The following is a 25,101-nucleotide window of genomic DNA, read 5'->3' on the forward strand; positions in this document are numbered from 1 at the left end:
AAATTGTTGTTTTATAATGGTGCTATTGTTTTTTTCATCGGATAATAGTAAACACTTGGTTTCTCTGTGAAAACAAATGTTATTTATTACTTATTATTTACATTATTTACAAAATTACAAATTTACCAGTGAAAACAAAAGAAACAGCAATTTATGTTACTATTGTCACTCTTAATTATTATTAACAATTTAAAACACAATATTTATCCAATCAATTTGCTTGGTTAACAATCTTAAAGACATCCTTATATATTATTATTATCAATTTAACAATTTTATCATTTTATCATCTTATCAATGTTTGGTTATAATAATACTAATAGTAATATCTAAAGAAAGTATTTTCTTACACAGTTATTAAACTAGATATAATCAATATTATGTATGTAAAATTATAAAATCATTATATCTGTGGAAACATTACAATATTATACTTAATGTCATTAGTATTATAGGAAAATAAATCTAAATTAGTAGAAATACCAAATTAAAACATAAGTATGTTTGCAGAGAGTAAAGGATAGTAGTTAAAATATTTTATTTAAGAAAATGAGCTTCATTATTTCATGAATTTAGTATTATAGCATTAATTTTAAAATTTAGTTATTCTAATATAGAATTTGTTCTTCAGATACTATTTCATAGTTAAACCAGTGGCAGTCAAACAGGAGGGGGGGGGTTGAGAGAAATATATCACTTCATGGCCATTTTTTAAATTTATACTAATAATGATGTACCTATTATAGTATAATATAATACCTATACATCAATGATCTAAATACAATAATACAAATAACATCTAACATGACAAAACCGTTTAAACAAATCATTGAGGTAGGTACACGACTTGTTCGTAGAAGCATATCAAATACTTATTATGTACATGATATGTCGTAAAAATCGTCCATAATATTAATTGACTCGTAACAATAATTATTAAATTCGTTTCATACCTAGTTCCAAACATTTTCAACTGTAGTGTAATAATATAATATTGTACCATAGTATTTATTATTTTCAGCGGAATGTATTGCAACAGGCAAAATAATTAACGGAAACGTTACCCATTGTATCATAATAATTAAATTTCAACCGAAAATCAATTAATTATACAAATTCATACAAATGTGCAATAACGCATGGAAGTTATTTTTACTACCTTTTGTTCGATTAAACCCGCAACCCTCATAATTAGTTACATGTTTGATATTGTAATAAAATTGTTAGAGTAAATGTTCGTTTTATGGACATTAAAAACGAAACATATTGACTGCCGCTTAAAAAGTTTGTTTCACCAGACAAAGGTGGAGAATACGATTGCCGGAAATAAGAATATAAAATATAAAACTATGTTCCGTTAAAAGTTTCAATAAGTTGTTTTCTCATTTCACTACACAGAAATAGAATATTGAAATGTTCGCTTATCGTAGTACAATATATTATTATATAAAATATATAAAGCTCAGAAGTATATTATTATAAACATTAAACATTAAAAACTATAAAGTTTAATTATTTTTAAACGCATTAGGTATTTTTACTACGATATAATTAATCACAACTATAAAATAATAACCTTAGAGCAATAAATCGTAGAAATCGCTATCCAATTGTTTACAATTAATCTAAAGATAATATTTGAATGACAATTCGTGATTCATATATTTTTTTGCTATCAATCGGACTTATTTCTTCTATAGTTTGATGTAAGTAATACGCTTATATTGTATCATTCTATGGGCATAATAAATTAATAAGATGTTATAAATCAATTCGGTCGAGGCGTAATGGAGAAGCAAATTAACAAACCACGCTCTGATGACAACAATTTGTTGTAACTTCCGATTCGGGATATATATTATAATAGGTATAGCTGTTTTATAATGGTTATTTTACTTTTTATAATAAATTGATTTTGTTATTCAAGCTTTATACACTGGTAGAGCTAACTGTATACGCTGGTAAGTATACAATTTTCACTAATATTATCAAATACGTTTAAATACACTTTTCTATAGCAAAACGTTTACGAAATGTCGATAAAACACATACAAGCTGTTAATAGTATCCCGACTCCTCGTAGGAGGTACCTGTCAAACCATCAGTACGCAGGACTGTCTTTAGGGGGAGGGGGCGAGCTGGGCCCTGAGCCTCACGCTTTTTGCTTAACTTTGAAAAGTGGTAAAATTGGTTTCGCCCTGGGCTTCAAAAATCTTAATGACGGCTCTGTCAGTACGACATCACTCCGGAGTTTATTTGTCGTCCCAATAGCGTTTTTAATCATTAATAATTTCGTCATCAAAAACGTATGTACGGAAAATGGAAGGATACTATTCGCAGACAACACTATCAACATTCATCTCAAAATCATTGTAATGATTTCTAGTTCAGAAACTTAAATTTATAAATATATGTACGCATATCTATATTGATCAAGCAAAAGTTCTTTGGAGAATTTCTAAAATATGCAATTTACATTTAGTCTGCGGACTGCGATGAATTGTGTACGACAAACATCCTAATACCTCACTAATATTATCAAATACATTCAAATACACTTCACTATAGCAAAACGTTTACGAAATGTCGAGAAAATACATACAAGCTGGTAATAGTATGCCGACTCCTCGTAGGAGGTACCTGCCAAATCATCAGTACGATATCACTCCCGGTGGTAATTTGTCGTCCCAATAGCGTTTTTAATTATTAATAATCTCGCTATCAAAAAAGTATACAATCGGAAAATGGAGGGGGATAAAATTCAGACAACACTGTCAACGTTTATCTCAAAAACATTGTTGTAATGATTTCTAGTTCAAAAACTTAAATTTATAAGTATAAGTACGCATGTCTATAATATTGATCGAACAAAAGTTCTTTGGAGCATTACTAAAATATGCAATTCACATTTACTCTGAAGAATATTGTACGGTGACAAACATTGACTACATTAATATTGTGAAGTATATTCTTAACTATATTACGTATCGTGTTGAATACATAGACTATAACACCGGTTTAATTGTATATAATATAATGTATGTTTTTAAATATCTGAATTATTAAATATGATCAACGCTTATAGACTAATTAATGTTTGTATTTCCTTCATGTAAGGTAGAGATCAAATTTGTTCGCATAAAATGTAAATATCAAAGGGCAGATCTGTGTTTTTAATTGCTTTTTTACGATATGGTTTTATTTATTTATTTTGCGTTAAATTCTAAAAAAAACAACAACAATTCTTTAGTTTATTTCTCTCCTCTGCCGTTTGCATTGTTTGTAAAACGTTCTCTACATTTCTTTTGACATAACGCCAGCAAAGATGCTAATTTCCTGTTGTGATCGTAGATTGCGTTTTGAGTCTGGCTAATTTACAAATATTTTGGCAGTCACATTTTTTACCCAAAGCACTTTGATGTCGAATAACGAATTAGCGTTCTCTCGTTCGTACGTTTTTATTCCATTATTTAAATTTAAATATTCATTTCGGTGTACGACGTATAACATATAATATACAGCGACAAATTACTTTTGTTTGACAGTGTTTTTAAAAACAAACCATAATAAACACAAACACGATAACTAGACTGCAGTGTACGTTATACACATTTTTTTTTTTATAATTTTACAATACGATACGAAAAAATGTATTATTGTCCGTTTATTTTGTACAATGCACAATACTGTGCACAATACTTGGCATTCCAATCTATGTATATTATTTTCCATTTATAATACAGGCGATAGCATTGACTAGAGCTGGTTACACTAGGTAGTTAAGTTTAAATTCACAGTTATCATGCCAGTGAGGCGTTGATTTAAGTGCGAATTGTATTTTTTTCTGAGTGCCTAATACGCACTACTTTTCGAGCACGAAGTTCATTTCAAACACCAAAGAAAAAAACTTACATTTTTCATTTTTTATAACATATTGAGTATGTTTTCTAAAAATATAACATTTAATAACAATAATTTGAAATAAACTATCCCGCTAAATAATAATAATAATTTATTTTGCTTCATAAAATTAATTCGATTACGTATTATGTTTTGTACCATACGAAATTGGCGGCGACTGTACAACGGTCTGACAAACGATATATAATATACAAGTAGGTACCTACTATAATATAATATAGATAGGTCGTTATATTTATGACTTGTATCGATCGCAATAACACCAAACATTTGTAGTATTTGAATTTAGATATTCATATAGTTCAAATATAATTTTGTTTAATCATTTTTATTTCAACATTTTAATAATATAATATTAAAAACCATATTGGCAACGTTTTATGTTTCGTAATATTATATTAAAGTGCATTAAATCGTATTTTTAAAAAGAATTTTTCTTGTTTTTTAAGACATTTAAATTCGCGCAATACATTTCAGGAATCAGTATAAGTACTCGTTTTCGAATTTGTTACACGTTTTCCATTTAGTTTGCTATGTATGTATCGATATCTCGAACACAACAACGTACAATCGTGACTTTACGCAGTAACGTTAAATACAAAGTAAAATCATTCCAAGAGTCTGCTTGGTATCAAAAAATAAAAATTATTTTCAGTCCTAAAAAACTTTTTTTTTATATCAATTTAATTTTTACTGGATTCAAAATACATTTGTATGCGCGCAAACACTTTTAGGTTATTATTTAATTTTTTTACGCGAAATGTAGGTAGTGTATGCTTTATTCAAATTATATGTATATTAGGTAAACCGTGTAAAAAACTTTACAGTGTATTTCGTACGATACAAAGCTATATTATTTTTTTACCGGTTTAAAAAAAAATTGTATACGTGTGCTTGTTTTTTTTTTTTTTTTTTTACAAAAGGAACCAAAACAATTGTGCACGGCATAAACCAATTATCACATGCACAAAATAATATAATATTATACATCAAACATAATATTATTATTGTATAACTTACTAAAATGATTTTGTTTTTTTTTATTTTACATTTGGTTGAAGTCCTATCAGTTAGTTTTCGTTGCAAGTAAAGCGTGGTCTCTACAATCACAGTCGGCATGAATAATATTATTTTGAGACAAAACGTTTCTGTTCTGTATTTATTATATGCATGTAATAATATCAAACGACAATAATATGGTATAATATTATATACCAATAGAAACGCTTTGGCAAACGGTTGGTATAAATAAATATATAGTACAGTGCTTCGATTCCTGTTGGCTTATTTTCGAACAAAAGTCTAACGTTGTGACCTCGGTTTCAATGTTTTTATTCTTTTGGCAATAAATAAATAACATTATTAATACCGAAGGTTTTTTGCATTTAACTGTGGATACATTATAGTAATATGCTAAATACGTTTTAACCATTGTTCAAGATGAATTATTGTACGGTGTACACCAGCTATAGGTTAAGTACGAATAAACAAGTGGACATTTATATTTATATACACATTACATATTAATATGTACTATGTAGTTAAAGTGACGTGTACTTACATGTGTAATCAACATACATAGATTTTTGTAAGCTGTAACTTTAAGGTAAACGACTTTGAAGACTTTCCTATTATATTGATACTTTTTGGATCATACGGGTCCGTACTGTACATATATCTGCATATAGAGCGTTTGAAGATCTCCAATAAACTTAAATAAATATTAATAATAAGTATATATAGTATAAGCATCGTATCTCAGTATATGGATATCCATCATCCGAATTTATAAAACAACATGGCGGTTTACCTAAATATTAAACTTGGTGTTTATTCTTAATGAGCACATTGCCCCAGCAGAATCTAAAGTGGGCTTCGTACGCATCTTTTCGGTGTTAGTTTTTTAAGCCTTTACGCTTAATGTGCACAAATCGATTGACTAAAAAGTATTTCTCACGAAAAATAGTCAAATATTATACAACGCTTTCCAGACACCTCTTTTTAGTTTTATGCCTTCGTTGGATTAATAAATTTACCTTTCTATCTGGCTTACCCACAGAGACGTATAATTTTCAATTAACTTCTACACGTTTTAATAAACGAACATTTAAAACGGTTTTGTATAAAATCAATTCATACGAACGAGAAAAAAATTCAATTCGATTTAAATGTTCCCATCTAATGAACGAACCCATCATCAAATGGATCTGTCGTTATATAACTTTTTTTTTATCGAACAAAAATTTATATATTTACAATCTGTATTTGCATGTTATACAATAAGTGAATTTGATTGACGGGAGGGGGAAGTCAAAAGGCACCCGCCGTGTTATGTAACTTACGTGTTTGTATTTTAATAGATCGTAGTTTATTATGTTAGTTATTTTGGTTCGGTTTCTCTGTAGAAATATGATTACTTGATTACCTATTAATATTATTGCAATTTGACTAATTATTACTCCGTAACTACACAGTATATTAAGTACATAGTTGTAGGTAATATAAGTTTATATGCAATAATAATATGTCGCTGGATACATAATATTATTTGAGGTATTTTTCGTGTGATTTTATCGATTATTTTATTTTGATACGATACGATACCGAACAGAAATAATATTACGGTGTGCACCAGTCACGTGTTGTATGGCCAAGAATTGAAGGAACTTTTTGTTCACCGTACAAAATGTGTCCGCCGGGACCGTGGTGAAACGACCAAACGGCCGTTTTTGATTTTTTCCGAATCCATCCACGTTTTTCTTCAGAGCTCTTATGGAATATAACTGAATTAGATGTTTAAATTAAACTGTCAATGGCCGAGGACACGAAGAAAATTCGAATATTTAATGTCAACCGGTGTTCACGAAATATTCCATCACAAACTACGACGAACGAGAAATTATTTTTTCGTCCAGTTTTTTTTCAACGCCGTTGTCTATATTCACAGAACAATAATAATATGCGTGCGTAAAAAAAAAATGAAACAAAATTCACAAAATAATATTTTTAAAGTTTTAGATTTAGTTTTCGTAGGTAGAACTGGCGTCGAGTGCCGATGAACAATTATATTGTTCACCCATTCCGAAAACTATACACACCTCTGGGCTGGGATGTCCAAAACATATCTTCAAAATTAAAAATTGAGTTCTTAAAGAGTTTTTGTCTGTTCTAGTGGTAAGCCAAAAATGTTCGCCCCTTTTTTTAAATATACAGTCACTCCATTATAATATTATACCTACCTACCTATACTCCTCCTAATGATAATAATATTATTGTTTGGCAGTAGTGTCATTTGCCGAAACGTACCTATCAACGTATCTAATGGAGTTGACATCCGCATTAATTCAACACCGTCTCTCGCTAACGGCCAGTCTGCGTAAGTGCCTCGAGTGTCCTCTATAGACAAAGTGATTTTATGCTCGCCCCTGTGTTTCCTTTAATATGTAATGAATTTAATCAAATTATGATTTTTCACATTTTTAAGTACACTCAAGGCCCGTTTTTTCGAATTAAAAAATTGATATACCAATTAAGGAGTGGCCTGTGTTGATTCAACCTTTTTTTGTACGAGAACCAACTTTGTTTACTGTACATTTTTATAATCAGATGATTTTTTTTCAAAAACATTGATTTTTCTAATTCTAAATTCGAACGAGACTCTCAGTAGATTCTGAATTATTAAAATGTATACAGAAAGGATTATACAGTCCTTAAAAATATTTTATATTTAATGAACTTCTTCTTATATAGATACTGGTACTCGGACAATGTTTACAATTCAGATAAATTATATAATGTTAACAGATTAATATTAATTACAAACAAATTACAATAATTTTCAAATCATCATAGCCCCTAAATCATTTGAACATAATAATATTGGCGTGAACCTATTATTCTTATTACTTACACATAATTAAATAACTAAAAAATTGCTGGTTTAAATTGTTAAACTATTTGTATTGTCGAAAAATAATATATATTTATTTCTTTGCGTGTGCCGTGAAAATGTATTAAAAGATCAAATGCGGAGCCAAGTAAAATCGGTTGGGAACCACTGACCTAATACCTAACTATTAACGCGATTCGTTGCATATATTATGTGTCGCTTTAAGTGGCTTCCTAAACCAGTCGGATAAACAACATTAGTTTGATTTCACACTCGGAGAGGCACGAGTAAGCGAAAATCCGTATGTTACAATAGTGTTATCATCCGACACGGCTGTGAACAATAAGATAACAGAAATAATTCGTATAATCATGTCAAATGTAGTGAATTTATGGAATGATTTGATCTCCCCGGCGTGGCAGTTTTCCGTCTATTTTCATTTTACGAAACAGTTTTACGCCGTAGGGGGTGTCACGGACCGAGGAAATCTTTAAACGATCCTCGTTGATCTGCTTAAACACTTAATACTAACAAGTAACAATTACCTCGACGTGATATGCGTCATTTTACTCTATACATATTAAACTGAAAGTTGTATAATATGTGATAAAATATTTAACTATGTACAAACCTTATCTATTCCATTTTCAGTATGTCAACTGTAGTGAATTTATGAAATGATTTGATCTCCCCGGTGTGGCAGTTTTCCGACTATTTTCATTTTACGAAACAATTTTACCATATAGGATGGGGTGTCACGGACCGAGGAAATCATTAAACGATCGTCGTTGATCTGTTTTATTAACACTTAACACCAACAAGTAACAATTACCTCGACGTGATATGCGTCATTGTACTCTATACATAATAAACTGGAATGGGTACAATATGTAATAAAATATTTAACGATATAGGCACAAACCTTATTTATTTCATTTCCAGAACTCTTTATAATAATATTATATACTCTGTTCAAGTTATAAGAAACTTAGTCGGTGGCGACTAGTTTTCTTCGATCTACAAACGGGCAACATCCGTTTGTCAGCCAACCTCAGTCAATTATCAGCTGTACGCAGCCATTTTTATTTTTATCATCAAATATTTGATTGGAATGGGTACATATGCAATAACCTTACATATTTCAACCATGGGTACTGAATAGCTTCTCCGTTGGAATGAATAGAAAAACGTCACCATTCTCTCTTGAAGTTTTCAAGATTTTAGATAGTAAGATAGATGACTCATTTAATTTTATTCCACAATATCGTTTTTGTAATTTGCCAACATTTTCCAAATATCTAGTTTTATGTGTAAATCTATGAACCTATTAAACAGGTTGATGCTTTTCATTCCTCATTATGAATATTGTGAAATATGTCTCAACCTCTGCTGTAACTCTGTCACTCGTTTATCAACAATAAAACAATTGTGTCTAAGCAATATTGTCATGTCTTGTGTCGCCAACACAAACTGAATACCCAGAGTCCTCGTACCTACACCGGTTTCCATATTTTTTTTTTTTTTTATAAAATAATATGTTCTCCATTTTTTTCTTCGGTGTCTGAACTTAAAGCTGAGGTCGTAATTCGGGCGACAGTATATTATATGTCACCACGTTGAATTCGATATCGGTGTTAGTTATTTTTCTTTTTCATTATAAAAGGGACTAGTATAATTCAATTATAATTGTTAATCACGTATTGTACAATCAAAATGTGTAGGAAGATATTTTTTTGTTTTATGAATCACATAATATTGTATTACTACCCATAAACTGTATGTACGCACTACGTCATGTGATAAGTATAGGTACATATTATCCAAACGTGAATCAACGAAATATCTACACATTTCGTGTTGGGCGTACTTATTCAATCATCCCGTTGGTTCGTTACATAATGCTAAAACGATGTAATATCTTAACATTCAGATCACATAATATACAAATAACAATATTTGAAGATTTAATAACGTAAAAACTGAAGGTTTTTGGCAGCTTTTTCAATTGAATGAATGGAATATGTTATGAATGTTCAACAAATAACAATGTAGCGGGAAGCAACAACATTTATAGCATAATGTGTAGTATTGTGTACCTACCGAGTACGTGTGTATTATATAATTTTGTATAAATGTTATAGCAATTTATGTTAACATCATATAAACACAATATTTCAATTTATAAGTGGATTTTTAACGAAAATACCGACTGACGGTATCGTTATATTTTCAACTTTACTTGAAAATATGAATAATTGTTACATACCAGCTGTATATAAATGTATAATACTATCTTATAATATGTGAATCGGTAGCGAGTACGCATACGACACAAAATGAGTAGGTAGGTACAGAGTTTATCTTTATATGTACTAAAAAATAATAAACCCAGAATAAATTTTAAATAGATTATGAAGCGAAACTATAGTTTTAATTCGTAAATTGTTTATTTGTTTACGTAGTGAAATGCTTAAAATGTAGTAAAAGTTATGTCGGGTAACATTTATCTAGTATAATATAATATATTAATATGATAAATATCAACGCAAGTCTCGAAATAAAAAAAAAAGGATGGATATAATATTCTTGAATATTAATTCTAAACGAAAAGTACCTATTGTTTATAATAATATCACTAAATTACTGGCTAGGTTATGAAATCATTATTGTTGAAAAAAAGGTTTTCAAAGATAATAATAATTTCTACTTTAACGAGCACACAATCATATTATAGTTTTTAAAAGTTCTTTTTATGTGCATTTACGTCTGTAGACATGCAATTTAAATAATGTATAGTGTACCTAATACCTATACCTTTAAAAGATGAATAAATAAATGTCTATACTTCAAACTACTTTAAAGTCGTAGTGATAAGAACAATAAAAAGCAGAGTAAAATACTTAACAAACATTTTTTTATCATTGGAACACTCTAAAAAAAACAGAACACAAAAAAAAAATATACCAGTATAATCTATTTAACATGAAATTATTAATACAAGTATCTTATTCTAAACTAATCGTTAAAGTTCACTTGAAAATAAAATTGATTTATTTTAAGTCATTCATAAAAAAATGTAAAGTCGGCATTTTGAGAGTGCAATGATATTGAAACAACTTATAAATATATATTTTTTTAAAACTTAAATAAACGTTTAAGATTGTTGAGGGCTATTATAAATTGACTGAACAGCTGTTCCTTATAGATTTTAAGCCATATAAAAATGTAATAAATAATATTTATGCAATCTAATAAAGTTACAATCAGTTTCCTTAATTATATAAATTTCAATTACTAATTATTTTGAATGTCTTTCATAATTAAAAATATTTTTAATTAAACTTATTACTATGATTAGTAAACTAAAATTAATTCGAAACATAATAAATGCAATTATAAAAATGTTATACAAAAAACATATTTGTAGTGAAACATTTCTCTCGGGAGTTTTTAGTATTAAATGACAAAATAAAATACAAATAAAATTGTAAGAATATTACGAACACAAGTACCTATCTAAGAATGAAATGTAATAATAAAATCGTAATACTCATTCAATAGCTTAATGTTAGTACTTATTAGACATATAGACGTCTGTAAAATAAAAATAAATAGATTAACTAGGTAATATTTTACTAATGTAATACTTGGAAGGTACTTTCCATATTCCAAGTAAATATGAATATAATAATAATATTATAATGAGGATATTTGAATTTAGTATTTAATATAATTGTAATTTTCAATAAAAATGTTTCATATTTTTATTTTTAATAAAATATGTACGGTTAAATTTATTCAAAATTGTATGTGAAAACGAAACTTGATTTTCGAGACATTAATATTTACATCAATATATATTATTTAAGATGGTGTTATTGCAATATTTTTAGATTCCCCTTCATAAAATAAAATATAAATACAGGCACTTAAATGTAATCGTCTAAAATCGAAATGATTAAATTGTTATGGATAGAATGACAGAAGTCGTGTTGACTCCGAAGCCTATTCAGAAAAAAACCCAACAGTCGGAAAGATACATTTAATATTTTACAAAAAGAATTGGTAATGGTTTGTTGGGTAAATAAAATCGCTGGTATTTTATTTTTTGCGCCATTTTACGTTGTAGATTATCTAAATATATAATAAAATTTTATCAATATCTTCATTACTCCATTAGGTACTTGAAATGCACTATAACACATTACGTTGATAGCTTTAGAGATTTAAACGGCAGCAGATCCTTATCAAAGATTCGTGACCCCGTTTTCTTCGTTTATGTACTCTGGAGCTAAATTACACTTTTGCAGGCTTGTATACACAGTGAAGTTCTAGCGCATAAAGTAACTACGTCAAGTTTACACTATGTCAGTTTTAATTTGGTGCAAATTTAATATCGTTACGTTGCTTTTATAAATAACGCTATATTTGCTACGAATTTTAATTAAAACTATCGTTTAATAATACGTAGGTAGATCGTGGATATACCGATTAATAATTGAACTATTTCCAAAATATATTTATACAGTCAGTCGGAAGTATTTTAAAACAATAATAATAATAATATGGTCCTTGTATAATAATTTATGTTCTATTGTCAACAGGTGTGAAGAATTTATCGTTATATAGATCGAGGGCAAATCCGCACTGTACGGACGACGGATCAATTTGGAAGATCAAAAAGGTGATGCGCGCGCACTAATAATAATAATAATAATAATATCGTTACCTGAAAACGGTCATAACGACGACGGAGTTTCGTCTTTCGGTCGGATACGAATAAGGTTTTCTACTATTTTCACCCGTTAAATTTCCAACGATTTTACATAATATATAGGAATTAATTATTGCTAATAATAAAAGTTATTAAAACGCGTTTTCTATAATATATTATAATATTAAAATAAATATTATTATAAACCTATCAACATATACAATGTATATAGGCGATTCCCGCACAACCCCTCAGATGAACGACGGAAGAGTATTTATACTGTATAATGACTGCTAGTGACAACCGTCAGCGCACATTTTGTACACATTTTAATAACCTGTAATTTGATAGACTGTTTGCACACGTAAAACGTAATAATGTTTTATACATACTGTTTTTAGTTATAATATGTCTATAATAGTCAATTTAATAGCAATACAAATTGTGTAGTTACGCGTGAAATTGAATAGTGTAAAACATAGAATATTGTACGTTATATTTTATAATATTTTATGTACAGATCGCTAAAATGTCGTTTTATATAAAATAATTGAAATAACGATTGGTTCATCTATGGTAGGAATGAAGTAAATGTAAAAATCATATATTATCACCAGGAATATAGTAATATTTAAATTTAAAATTTCGGTTGGAATTGAAAATCTTTTTTATCGTCTTTTTCGTTTTCGCAAACGGACTATCAATAAAATTACCATAGGCACGGTTATTAAAACGTTTCTTAAAACGGTCTACACACTTCAATCACCTAAGACAGGTAAAATATTCAAAACGAGCGCAGACTGTCAACCTATAGAACACAATAATTATAACATCGTAATATAACATATTATTTAAAACAATATTCACGCGAAAGTCACAACACGACGTTTTCGGTTCCTATATTACAGGGGTGGCAGGAGTGGCCACTAATCTTAATTTTGGGAGCCGCAAAATTATGAAGCTAATATGAGGCGAGCCACACTGTTAAGAGATGTTTATAAAATGAAGACACCATTTTTCATTTTATAACAAATGAAGCAATATTAAAATATGTTAAATATTAAATACCTGATATTATATTATAATATTAAATTGTATTAAACATTTATTTATTTATAGAAATATCTTAGAGCCGCACGAAACTGACTCGCGGGCCTCGTTGTGGCCACCCCTGCTATATTATATGCGTATAACTACCTACATATAATTATTATATTGTTATTTCTACATACTCGACGATGATATTATATTATTATTATTATTATTTTCTGTTATTCAACAAGTGCCGCGCGCGGCGTCACTCGGACTCCTCCTCGTCCTCGTCCTTGATGATGCCCAGGTGCCGGGCCACGGTCTTGACGTTGCTGATGACCTCCTCCTGGACGAGGTTGAAGCTCATGGCCAACAGGGCGATGCCGAAGAGCAGGTACAGCGAGCAGAACCATATGCGCAGCTTGGTGTCGTCACCCTTGTTCATCACCCGCTGGGCGGGCACGAAGTCACCGAACCCGATGGTGGTGAGCGTTATGAAGCAGAAGTACGCCGAGTCCGGGAACTCCCAGTTCTCCCAGCTCTTGAACAGGAATGCGCCCATGATTATGTAGCTGACCACCAGGAGTACGCACAGCCATATGGGCACAGGCTTGATGTGGTCAGGGTTGTTGTCGTCGAACTCACAGGGTTCCGTGTCGTCGTAGTAGTCGCTGTACCGGGTCGACCGCCGGGGGTACTGCCGGTTCACGGCGAAACCCAGCGGCGACATGATACGTGGGCTGGGTGCCATCACTTCCAAGCGTTTGCCTGTGGAAAACGACCGGGGTCGGAGGTGAGTACATTTTTTTAGAAAAAAAAACCTGACGTTTGCAACGTCAACAGGTTGTCACAACATAATAATATTATTATAATCGCTATAATATTGTAAAACGTTTCACATGGAGTAAATATTATAATATCGAGAGTATAATAAACACGATGGATATTTTTTTGTTATTTCTATTATATTTTTTTTTTTGATACTATGAAACACTTTTTGCGACATGAAAAATTAATAAAAGTATTTGTGTGATATTTTAAAGTAAAACCAATGTCATGAAATTCTTAGTCCGTCATTATTTTTGCAGATAATGTAGACAGTGTATAGGTACGTATTTTGTGTATTCCTACATAAATGTGTGCAGAAAATAATATTATAAATTGGATGAAATTTCAAATTTTAAAAACTTCATTACTATACAATTTATTTACTTGTTTATATTCAATATATAGTAATAATAACGCAATTTCTATTTTATTGTTCGTATCTATTTATATTATTTGAATGATTAAGCTGAAACTTTAAGAAAAGTTTTTAAAAAAGTTACGCATCATCCTAATGAATTTATTTACCGGCGTATCGAATCGATTTCACAAATTACTTGTAAACAATAATAACAATATTGTGGATTAGATTTTGAATTTAATATTTAGTTGTTTAAAAATATATTTATACAAAAAAATTCGGTTATCAATCCATAAATTTAATCTTATATAAATTATTATGGAAACCATTGATATTTTTCATAAGTTTATGATAAAGTGATATATCTATCTGTTTTATTGATTCGGTAAACTTATTTAAAAAAATTAGCAAAATATAATGTTGTCTATTGGAGGAACCTAAGCCTAACGGTACTGTAGAACATAAATTATTTTAGCATTCCCTAATTTTACACCTAATGGTCATCTATATATACCACCCAAATAAATTAACTATGCCCTTACATCGGCCTCGCAGGCACAAATTTTATAGGTATTTCAGTGAAGGGGGTTGATATTTTTGTACACAGGTATACATATTATGGGGGTAATTATATTTAAAAAAAAAATCCTTTAAAACGACGGGAATTTTAATGGCATTTTAGTGTCGAGTTAGTATAACTATATAACCGTAAGCGCACCGTATACGTGTTTGTTTTATATGCGATGATCTTATACATTTATATTGCATACAATTATATAAAAATAGAATTATTATATGTACACTCAAATACTTGTTGATAGTTATTGTCGTCGTGCGAATTCATTTTTACAAGAAACTCGTTCAGTTTCTATTTTATTTCATCTCTTTTTAGTAACATTTTCATTTTAAAATTATGTATGTATAAGGATGGCCAACGGTATACACGAACATTTGCTTTTATTCAAATAAAAACTATTGAAATAAATGTCACGAACTTATTCGAGCTTTATTCATAATATTGTAATACTATCATAAAATATATAATATTATACATTCAACCCTTTTGGCTCTCAAAGATAATCATCGAATGTTTTTAAGTTTAAAGTACGTTCGTATATATTTCATAACTTTTCTTTTGATGAATTGAATAAACTTCGAATGGCAAAAACACGATGTCTTTACCGATGCATTAGCATACTAATTAGATGTGAAATATAGGTTAAATAAATAAAGTTTAGACTATAGATAAAGATAAAACAAAACGTAAGCAAAATTTAAGCAAAATCAAACTATATATACATATATATAAATAATACGTAGGTACTTGAAATTTATCATAAACATGACGTATTTCAAAAGCACATCGTCTAATGTGCATATTAAATAATTCAACATTATTCAAACGTTTGCATTTGTACGGCAAACTAAAAGTTCGTGTTTACGAATCCTACTGATATAAACACTTACCATACAGTTTAATCTACGTATTATGTATATTTTATAATTACCGACGATTATATAAAAACGCGTCATACTTGAAAACAAAAAAAGCAATTCAGAACCTTTTAACTCATACAACGGTATAATATTTTAACAGAACATATCCGTTCACGGTTACAAGAACGCGCGATATAACATAATAATACATGACGTGTTGGATAGTGAAATAGTGTGTGCCAATGTTTTCGTTTTTATCCACAAATATAACAGCAGCAGCAAACGATGGTAAAAACCGAAAACCTAATCCTAGATTTTAAGCGATTTCTCCCCGCACTGGCAAGTCGCGTAAAAACATCGGGCTTACCGCTATTTACCCCCCTTTCTTTTATTTCCTCCTCACCCGTTCCACTCCCCGTACGGGGGGGGGGGGGGGGGTATTTTCTCTGCCCGCCCCTCGCAGACTAATGATGCCCTGGTAAACTTCGCGTCCGAGCTGGTTTAGTAGTGATCAGCGGTCAGGGGGGGGGAGGGATGTGTATGTAGGGGGAATGATGGTCCTTGAGATTTTATTGTATATATATATTCTGTCCCTGGAAACTTTAACTATGTTTTGCCCGGCGACCGTTGCCTATACGTCACAACATTATTCGTTCCGCTACGTAGTCGTATCACTAAAACGTCCGATGCCGCCGTGAAATAGCATCATCCTTAAATACCTCGTTTTACGAGTGCCTTGCGCATTTGGAATTCGAAACATCGCTCTTGTACTACACCACAACGGCCGAATTGTATTCGTCAGTAAAATGTGAGATTTCTGGTTATATTCCTACGGTTTTGAGTCAATACCTAACCGAGACGACTCGAACGAAATAGTTTGTTATTTTGGAACGAAGGATAGCTAACAGTCCAATCTAAAACCATTCGTATTATATTATATACAGTCGCAACGAGAGGTCCATTTAGAGATCAATATGCCTACAAACACAACAGAGGTGTGATAATGATGGTATTAATCCGTTGCGAAGGGCTTAGCAAATATAAATTAATGCATTTTTAATCATACAAATAAAGAAAATTATTATCGAATAATTCACGTAAACTAAAATTTACGTACTATCAATCTGTAATTTATATTCAATTTTTTTTTTCAAATATTAATAACTTATTTTTAAACTATATAGTAATTGTTTAAAACGATATTCTGCTTAGTAAATTCTTACACGGCGTTAGACCTAAAAAAAATTGTTTTTTCACATAAAAGCTAAACAATATTACAAACATTATTATATATCAACTATTATTATAGAGCTAAATATGATATTGTGTTTTGTTTTTAATTTTCTAAAGGTATTCGTCCAAAATAAAATAAAACATTTGTTAAGTACGTACATTTTTATGTAAAACTAACAAACTACACTATACCTATAGAAAAAGTACTCAACCACATCATCACATGCGAAATACTCTCAAAACGTATGCACTGTGAAATTCTTTGAAATTAAAATAAATTTCATAGACATAAAACAAAATATATTAAAAAATTTATTAACAATTTAATTTTAGCATATTGTCATTAAATGTAAACTGTTTTATTTTATCAAAACATAACTAGGTATAGGTATTAAAAATTGTTCATCGCTGCAAAACTAAATAGTATCCATATAATATTATTACCTATATATTTTCACGTGGACAAAAATCGTGTTAGTTTCGGATTTACGATAAGGGACAAGTAAGTATTATCATGATTTTAAGATCATTTTAATCCCCCCTCCCCTAGTCCCCTGCCAACTTTTTAGTACCTATATATATAGAGATATCTTAATAGACCCTTATAAGCCTTATATTGCAATAAAAAATTAATACAAATTAAAAACGACCTCGTTACGAAACGCGTCAGATACAGCGTTATCGATGAGAAATTAATATATCGTATCATCGGCACCGGTAGCGGAGGCGCTCGCAATTAGTTCCGTTTGCCGCCGATGATTTACTTCCGGTCGGTCGGAAACGCGAGCGCAAACGTCAGATTACGAGACGGCGGCATGGAAAACGTCCGTTCCGGCCCAGTCCTCATTCGAAGCCGGTCCGAAATATTTGTTATCACCACATACACGCACAGATGCAAATTTTTTTTTAGAAGAAGTTGCGGATGAGGAAAGGCATAATATCCGTTTTGATTATTTTAAGTTAACGACCGAAAACGTACGCGAGGAATCAATATTTTAGGGGTCTATATTACTATATTAGTATAATATAATGTGATGACGATAGCAACTGATTTCATGAATTATATTATGGCAATAGGAGAAAATAAGCCACTCAAAAGTGTAAATCTTTGTTTACTTGTGTATATTTGTGTGGTGTATAGTATACATATAATATATTTATATATATAATTGTATATAAGGCGAAGAGGGAAAAACCAATTATTATCAGTATAGTCGTGTGTGTATTAGTGTGTTTGGTGTGTGTTGGTGTGTGTGTATGTATGTATGTGTGTGTGTGTGTGTGTGTGCTTGTCGTTTGTGACGTTTTCCTCATATACGCACCCTTACCGCCTCCACCGCCGCCACAGCCGCCGCCGCCCAAGAATTCTTCTCGAGACCTACTCTGATTGGAATTCCGATGTCTTGAACGGAATTTCGGTTTCGGGTAGTAATCCTGGTCGGGATGGTCCATCGGCAGCATGTCCACGACCAGATGCTGAGGTGTTTTGCTTCGGCTGTTTGTCCGCAACGTGCCGGACGGCGTTTCCGTCGCTAAATTCGGCGCGGCCGAGTGACCCCGGATGTTCCGGCGGATCTCGTGGCTTTGCTTCGGATGAACTGCAAAAACAGACACCGGAAATAATATTCATTTGTTATGCACATTATAAAAAACACGGGTAACGACCACGACGACCACGACCTCGACTACACCACGACGAGACGAGACGAGACGAGACAATATACGTTCACGATCATTCACAAATATACTCCACGACGAGACGACACCGCCGCGGACGATGGTGATACAATACCATATTATTAGTATATTATATTTATCAGCGACGTGTTCGGAATGATAAATAGTACCTATATATGGTAATATTTTAACGGGCACAATAATTACACTTAATATTATTGTCGTTTATGCTAAAGGCTACACCTTTATATATTATACATTATTATACGAGTCAAAATTGACAGTAACAAAAATACGTCGGCCTATAGAAATAACTAGCTGTTGTCGCCGTTTTAAAAGAATAAATATGTTTTTGTGCGTGTAAACATAGATACATTTTACAACAAATCAAACGTTTTCATCGACTTGTGAAAAAGCCGCCAATCAAAATTGACGGTTATTTATATAAACATACACTCGGCATAATATTATTATACAGCAATAATATTATAATGTGTACGAGATATACTAGATTTGGCATGACTGCATCGCGTAAGGGGTTTTTAATCTGTGTTTTTTTTTTTGGTTTTCCGACAAATTACATTATCATCTCAGACGGCTGTCACCTATCGTACCGGACTCTAAACACTACTATACAGCTGTGCACATAATAAGCAATTCGTATTGCACAGCTTTGGTGTATATTTATTTATTTTTTGCCGCCTTATTGCGTAGGTATGTTTAGGAAATTGTTTTAGTGCATCAAATTTTGCCTCCCAACTCTACAACGTGTAATTTCACGCTAACGCAATTCCGAGATTTTATTTGTTTAATACACTTTGGCCAATTTATTTTGTATTTCATTCAACGGAATGGGCATGAATTCTATTCAATCTCAAAACGTAAAACTTTTTTAGGTTCATTACCAAGAGTACCGAATACTTAGAACAACTTCCGTTATAAAAATGTTAAGTTATTTTGTTCGCTGAACCGATAAGATCTGCAGTTGTAGCATTACTGTCCCCTTTAACGATAATATATCTCCCGGGCCGAACACTGTTTTTCACCGAAGTCATACGGAACGACGGTATCATTTACACAATGATGATTATGAAAGAAAACTCTTGAAGCCCATATAAACGAGGATCGGATAGGTGGACATTTCGGAAAGCTTAACACTGTTGGATTTATCAACACGCCGTTAACAAGACGACGTGACTATTATTATACGACGCGCTAAAATAATAATACATTATAGTTCCATTTATAATCGTATTAATGTGTTTTATGTTCCAGTAAGTTTTTGTTCAATATTTCTTGGCTTAATTTTAGACACATATTGTAATCCTTTTCGTACTTTGTCTCATCACTTCGTACTTGTGGTCTCAATAATCCTATCGACACGATGACAGTACCCCTACGTGTGCGCTAGGTACACATGTCACACGATTTGAGCTGCGGAAATGCCACTGTCTATGGATATAAAAAAAATCCTATCATATTGACAAGTTTATTTTGATATTTAACTTTTTAAACTAGGCGGGCACACCTTGCAGCCCACTAAATAATTGAATTTAAATCAAATATTATTATTGTCAGTTACGAAAATAATAAATCAATAACAGTTTATACGTCTTGTACTCTACGTTTAAATTATTAACATTAAAAAAAAGAAAATAAATATATCTATAATTATTAATTTCTATATATATTTGGTTTACATCAAATTCTTAATTTGTTAATCGACAGATAACCCAACTATACGTTCTGTTTTACAGTCAGATAAACTTTAAGGAAAAAAAATGTCCGTAAAATACAATATGTATAGTAGTGTCTTCGAAAAAAAATTCAGTCATAATGAAATCTTTAAACATAAAATAATGACTTAGGCGTTCTTTTGCTGTACATAATATTTTAAAATCTTACGCTAAATAATGTTCTAAATAAGTCATTATATGAAATTAACGACAGTTAGAACTTACACCATCTGCAGTAGGTAAGTTGAATAGTTGTAATATTATATTTGACATCCCATCCATTACGAATATCACAGTATTTTTGTTAGTTTACTGTAATTGGGATTTTCACAATGAAGCTCGTTTCTCAAACAACTTATGTAAACCATAGGCATTATACATTTAGACAAAACAATTTTACATAAACAAATTTATAACAAAAAATAATATTAATGAGATTTTAGATTAGAAATACTTTGACTACCTATTAATTATTATAATATATTATATTATAATTATTACAAATTTCAGGCTGGTTCACTTTTGTGGGAAATCGTGTGTAATAAATCTACTTTAATTTTAATTATTTATCCCATTCCCGCACTTTATTCATTTCGTGTTAATGTATTTTAATTTTAGGTACCTACCTAACTTTCAAATTAAATTAAAACGGCTGAAATGCGTCCAGATTAAGGGATATGAACTACCGGTTAAATGTATTGCATTTTAATCTTATTTTTTATAAGGTGTCAGTAAATTATTAACATACACTCAACAGCATGTATGCATACTATTTATAAAGTGTAAACATGGAACACGGGAAATAAAAAAAATCTTATCAAACGTATATTTTATTAGTTATCTACAACATTATAACGATAGGTCTTAGGTAGCAATAGTAAAATAACCGTTTTTTAATTATATTTCATAATATCGTATTTGCCTTTAAATTGATTTACCGTAATTTATCGTAGGTACCAATTATTTACGTCTGGTTTTAATTAGCATCACAGCCAAACAAATCATCTTTATAAAATTATATTATAAAATAAAGTAATAGTATCATTATTTTATGTAGGAACATGCAATTGCATTGTTTTACTACGATAAATTATACAAATAAAATGAGAATTGTTGTCGCGAGTAATTTATGTCTTAAATAAAAGGTTGGCAAAATATTATACAATTGTATAAGTTATACAACGAGTTTTGGACTTGTAGGCGATTCGGTGGTGAAAACCCCAACTTCATAAAAACTTTGGTATGACTTTGCAATAAATAGCATAAATAAACCAAATGGCGAACCACATTTACATATTTATTTTCTTTATATTGACATTTCTGATGGAGTTTATTATAATAAGTATATGTTTTGAATAGGAATGAGGTACCTGATGGGTGTATCACGTAAAAAAAAAATTATAATAAATAAATTAGGAACTAATAGTACTTATGTTTTTGAATATTATTGATTTATCAAATATTTGTTTAATTCAAAATATAATATATTTGGAATAATCAATTTCAAACATTAGCAGCAAAAACGTAAAACGTAAAACTGTAACGGATTTCAATGTCACTTCGGTTTACCAACTAATCAGGATTAACTCCTCGTGAAAAGATAATATATTACATAATATAACCTAATAAAATATATAGTAGCCAAAATAAATAAAATAGCGTAATATTAGAAAATATTAATAAAAAGTGTGTTACATTGTTATGTTAAAGTCGACTACGAAATCTATGCATTTAATGTATGTACACTGTTCAGGTTTTCTTTTTTTTTTTGACGAAAAACATCGCTAACAAGGAAGAACTGCACTTTGCTATAGCCTATTATTAATTATATTATTATATTAATTACATTAGACGTGCAGGCGCATTATATGCGTATGAACCTTCTACCGAAGCATATTTGAAATGTCTCGGAAGTGTAATTATTATAAATCATTGGAGGAATAAGGAAGCTATAATTTATTTACAAGGTTTTTCATTCTTTCTGCAAACAGTTTTATGTTACTGTATGCCAACACATAAATTGTATATAATATACACATACGTATTTATATACAAAATATATAGTTCAGTTAGAAACGTCCTAACAGTAAAATGTCATAGCGACCTACCCAGATTAATGTCACGACTGAGTTTTCTATTTCGTAAAAAATTTAATTCATATTGTTCTAGGTGAAATAATACGGTAAAACAAGTGAAACAACAACTGCAGTGGTTAAAAGAAAAACGTCGAAGCGAATACGAAACCAAATAGCAATATAGATATTATTATTATTATATTATTATTATTGTAAGTATTCAATGATTGAGTTAATCCTTCGTTGTTATTATAGTTATTACAGATTGTGTTTTGAGTGACCCAGTTTGATTTAATTGATTTATATATTTTGTAATTTGGAAAAAAATAAAAAGTTATTAAACTGTAACTTGGAAATATGAAAAGTAAATAACTATATTTTAAATATATAATTATTATGAATTATATTATATTAATCATTAATATAATTATTATAAAATAAATTATATTAATCATTAATATAAATAAGTCAAGTTAAACTATTATTAGTTCTAAATTGTTTTCGACATAAATTGTTCGTTTACTTTTTATTCCTATCGAGCTTTTCGGTAATTACCGTGTTAGTTTTAAGTACAACTTCACGTTTTGAATATATTGTAAAATTATATAATAACTGTTAAATACAGAGTGTATACTATTATTTTATAACGAGCATCAATAAATGTTAGTTATATTAATTTGTTTTTCCGTATCACTATTCACATTAATTTGCATTAATTATATTGGTCAATTATTGGGTAATTATAACTTTTGCCATTAGAATATGGTATATCTCAACATATTATACAATCACAGAAAATACAATAATTTTTCTTTTTTTTATAATTATTGATCTTAACCATCGGAAACTATGGCCATTGCCATTTTGTAGGGAGGTTTCAGTTGGTTGAGGAACACGTGTAGCGAGGATTCGTCACTAAATACCCGAACGGTCACCCATCCGGGAACTCCCGACGCCAGCCAATGCTTGACCTCAGAACACGTAAGTGATTGAGGCCAATCACCGATCCACACCAGGCCCCACTATAATAATATATTGTATTAACGTTAAAATCAATGGAAATTGTAAATAATTATGAGGATGACTCTGTTACTTTGTTTATGTTAATAGTTGTCCAAAAATAACAGAACATTTTCGAAAACTTACTTCTTCTAGATTCTTCCCTGTCCAGTGCATATTTGTTAAATAAAATCGATGGCACTTGCTGCAGTTCTGGTCCATCTAGTTGATCACCGTCGGAATAACTTGGATCTAACAAAATGAAAAAATAAATTTAAAATACCATCGGATGATTAAAATAAACCCTATTAATTTTCATTGTCCTCCATAAAATAGTCACATTGGTACAGTTGGGTACTTAACTTAATGTCATCGCAATACATTATTAATCCAACACACAGTTATATTGATGGTTTTTCCCAGTAAAATGAATGATATATATACTATTTTTAAAATGTAACTGAAATGCTATATCCTTTCCCTAGAATGAAAAGGTCTTACGTTCAAGAAAATTCTTATAAGAATAATCTTTATCCAGGCTAAATATTTCTCTAGGGAATAATATTATATAAGTAAAAGTATATGATAAAATTAAAAACAAAATGACGCAAATTGATTCTTTAGAAAACTAAAACAAGATGACGTATTGAATAATCTTTGATAAGCAAATATTATTTGAAACAGATTATTATCAAGTTTTTGTTTAATACTCATTATGAAAGTTTTGTGTAAAAAGTTGGCAGTTTTCGTGAATATATTATACTGTATTTATATTAAATTATGGACGTTAAAAATGTTTCCAATTAAAAATAATAATCAATACATATTATTAAAATTAAATAGCAGGTATTTCTCGTAATGTACATCATAGTTTACATATTAAGTAACAATTTGTGTTTAAACAAATAATTCGTAAGATATTAAGTACCTAAAGAATTATTATAAATGTATGATAATATTATTTGGATCCAACTTATAATAATATGTACATTGTACGCGCATGTAATGAAATTAAAATATTTAACCATGTTCTTGGTTCTGGCCAAGCAAAACATAAGTCCTAATTTTAAATTTATAATGTGTTTTAATGGTTTTATATGGTTTAAAATTCATAATACGTAAAAGGAACGTTTATTATAATTAATGATATCTACGTGTTACTGGTTTTTACTCCACATAGGTGTACTTTGTAGTTCACATTT

At 30.1% G+C, this 25,101-nt stretch overlaps 1 protein-coding gene across 3 annotated transcripts in view; it reads right to left on the reverse strand.

The window, feature by feature from the left end:
- Window positions 1–10,329: 10,329 nt before the first annotated feature.
- The window catches only part of LOC132950182 (uncharacterized), a 57,771-nt gene continuing 42,999 nt past the window's right edge, over window positions 10,330–25,101 (reverse strand). Inside the window, exons 6-8 of one of the 3 annotated variants that reach the window (XM_061021456.1) lie at window positions 24,047–24,151; window positions 18,741–19,010; window positions 10,331–14,324 (exon numbers count right to left, since the gene is read on the reverse strand). In XM_061021456.1, coding sequence (XP_060877439.1) covers window positions 13,822–14,324; window positions 18,741–19,010; window positions 24,047–24,151 — 878 coding nt within the window. In that variant the 3' untranslated portion in view covers window positions 10,331–13,821. Of the gene's footprint in view, window positions 14,325–18,734; window positions 19,011–24,046; window positions 24,152–25,101 lie in introns of all 3 variants that reach the window. The other 2 variants (XM_061021455.1, XM_061021457.1) reach the window with 2 other exon arrangements.

Source organism: Metopolophium dirhodum, chromosome 8 (assembly GCF_019925205.1).
Source record: "Metopolophium dirhodum isolate CAU chromosome 8, ASM1992520v1, whole genome shotgun sequence".
Lineage (NCBI taxonomy): Eukaryota > Metazoa > Arthropoda > Insecta > Hemiptera > Aphididae > Metopolophium > Metopolophium dirhodum.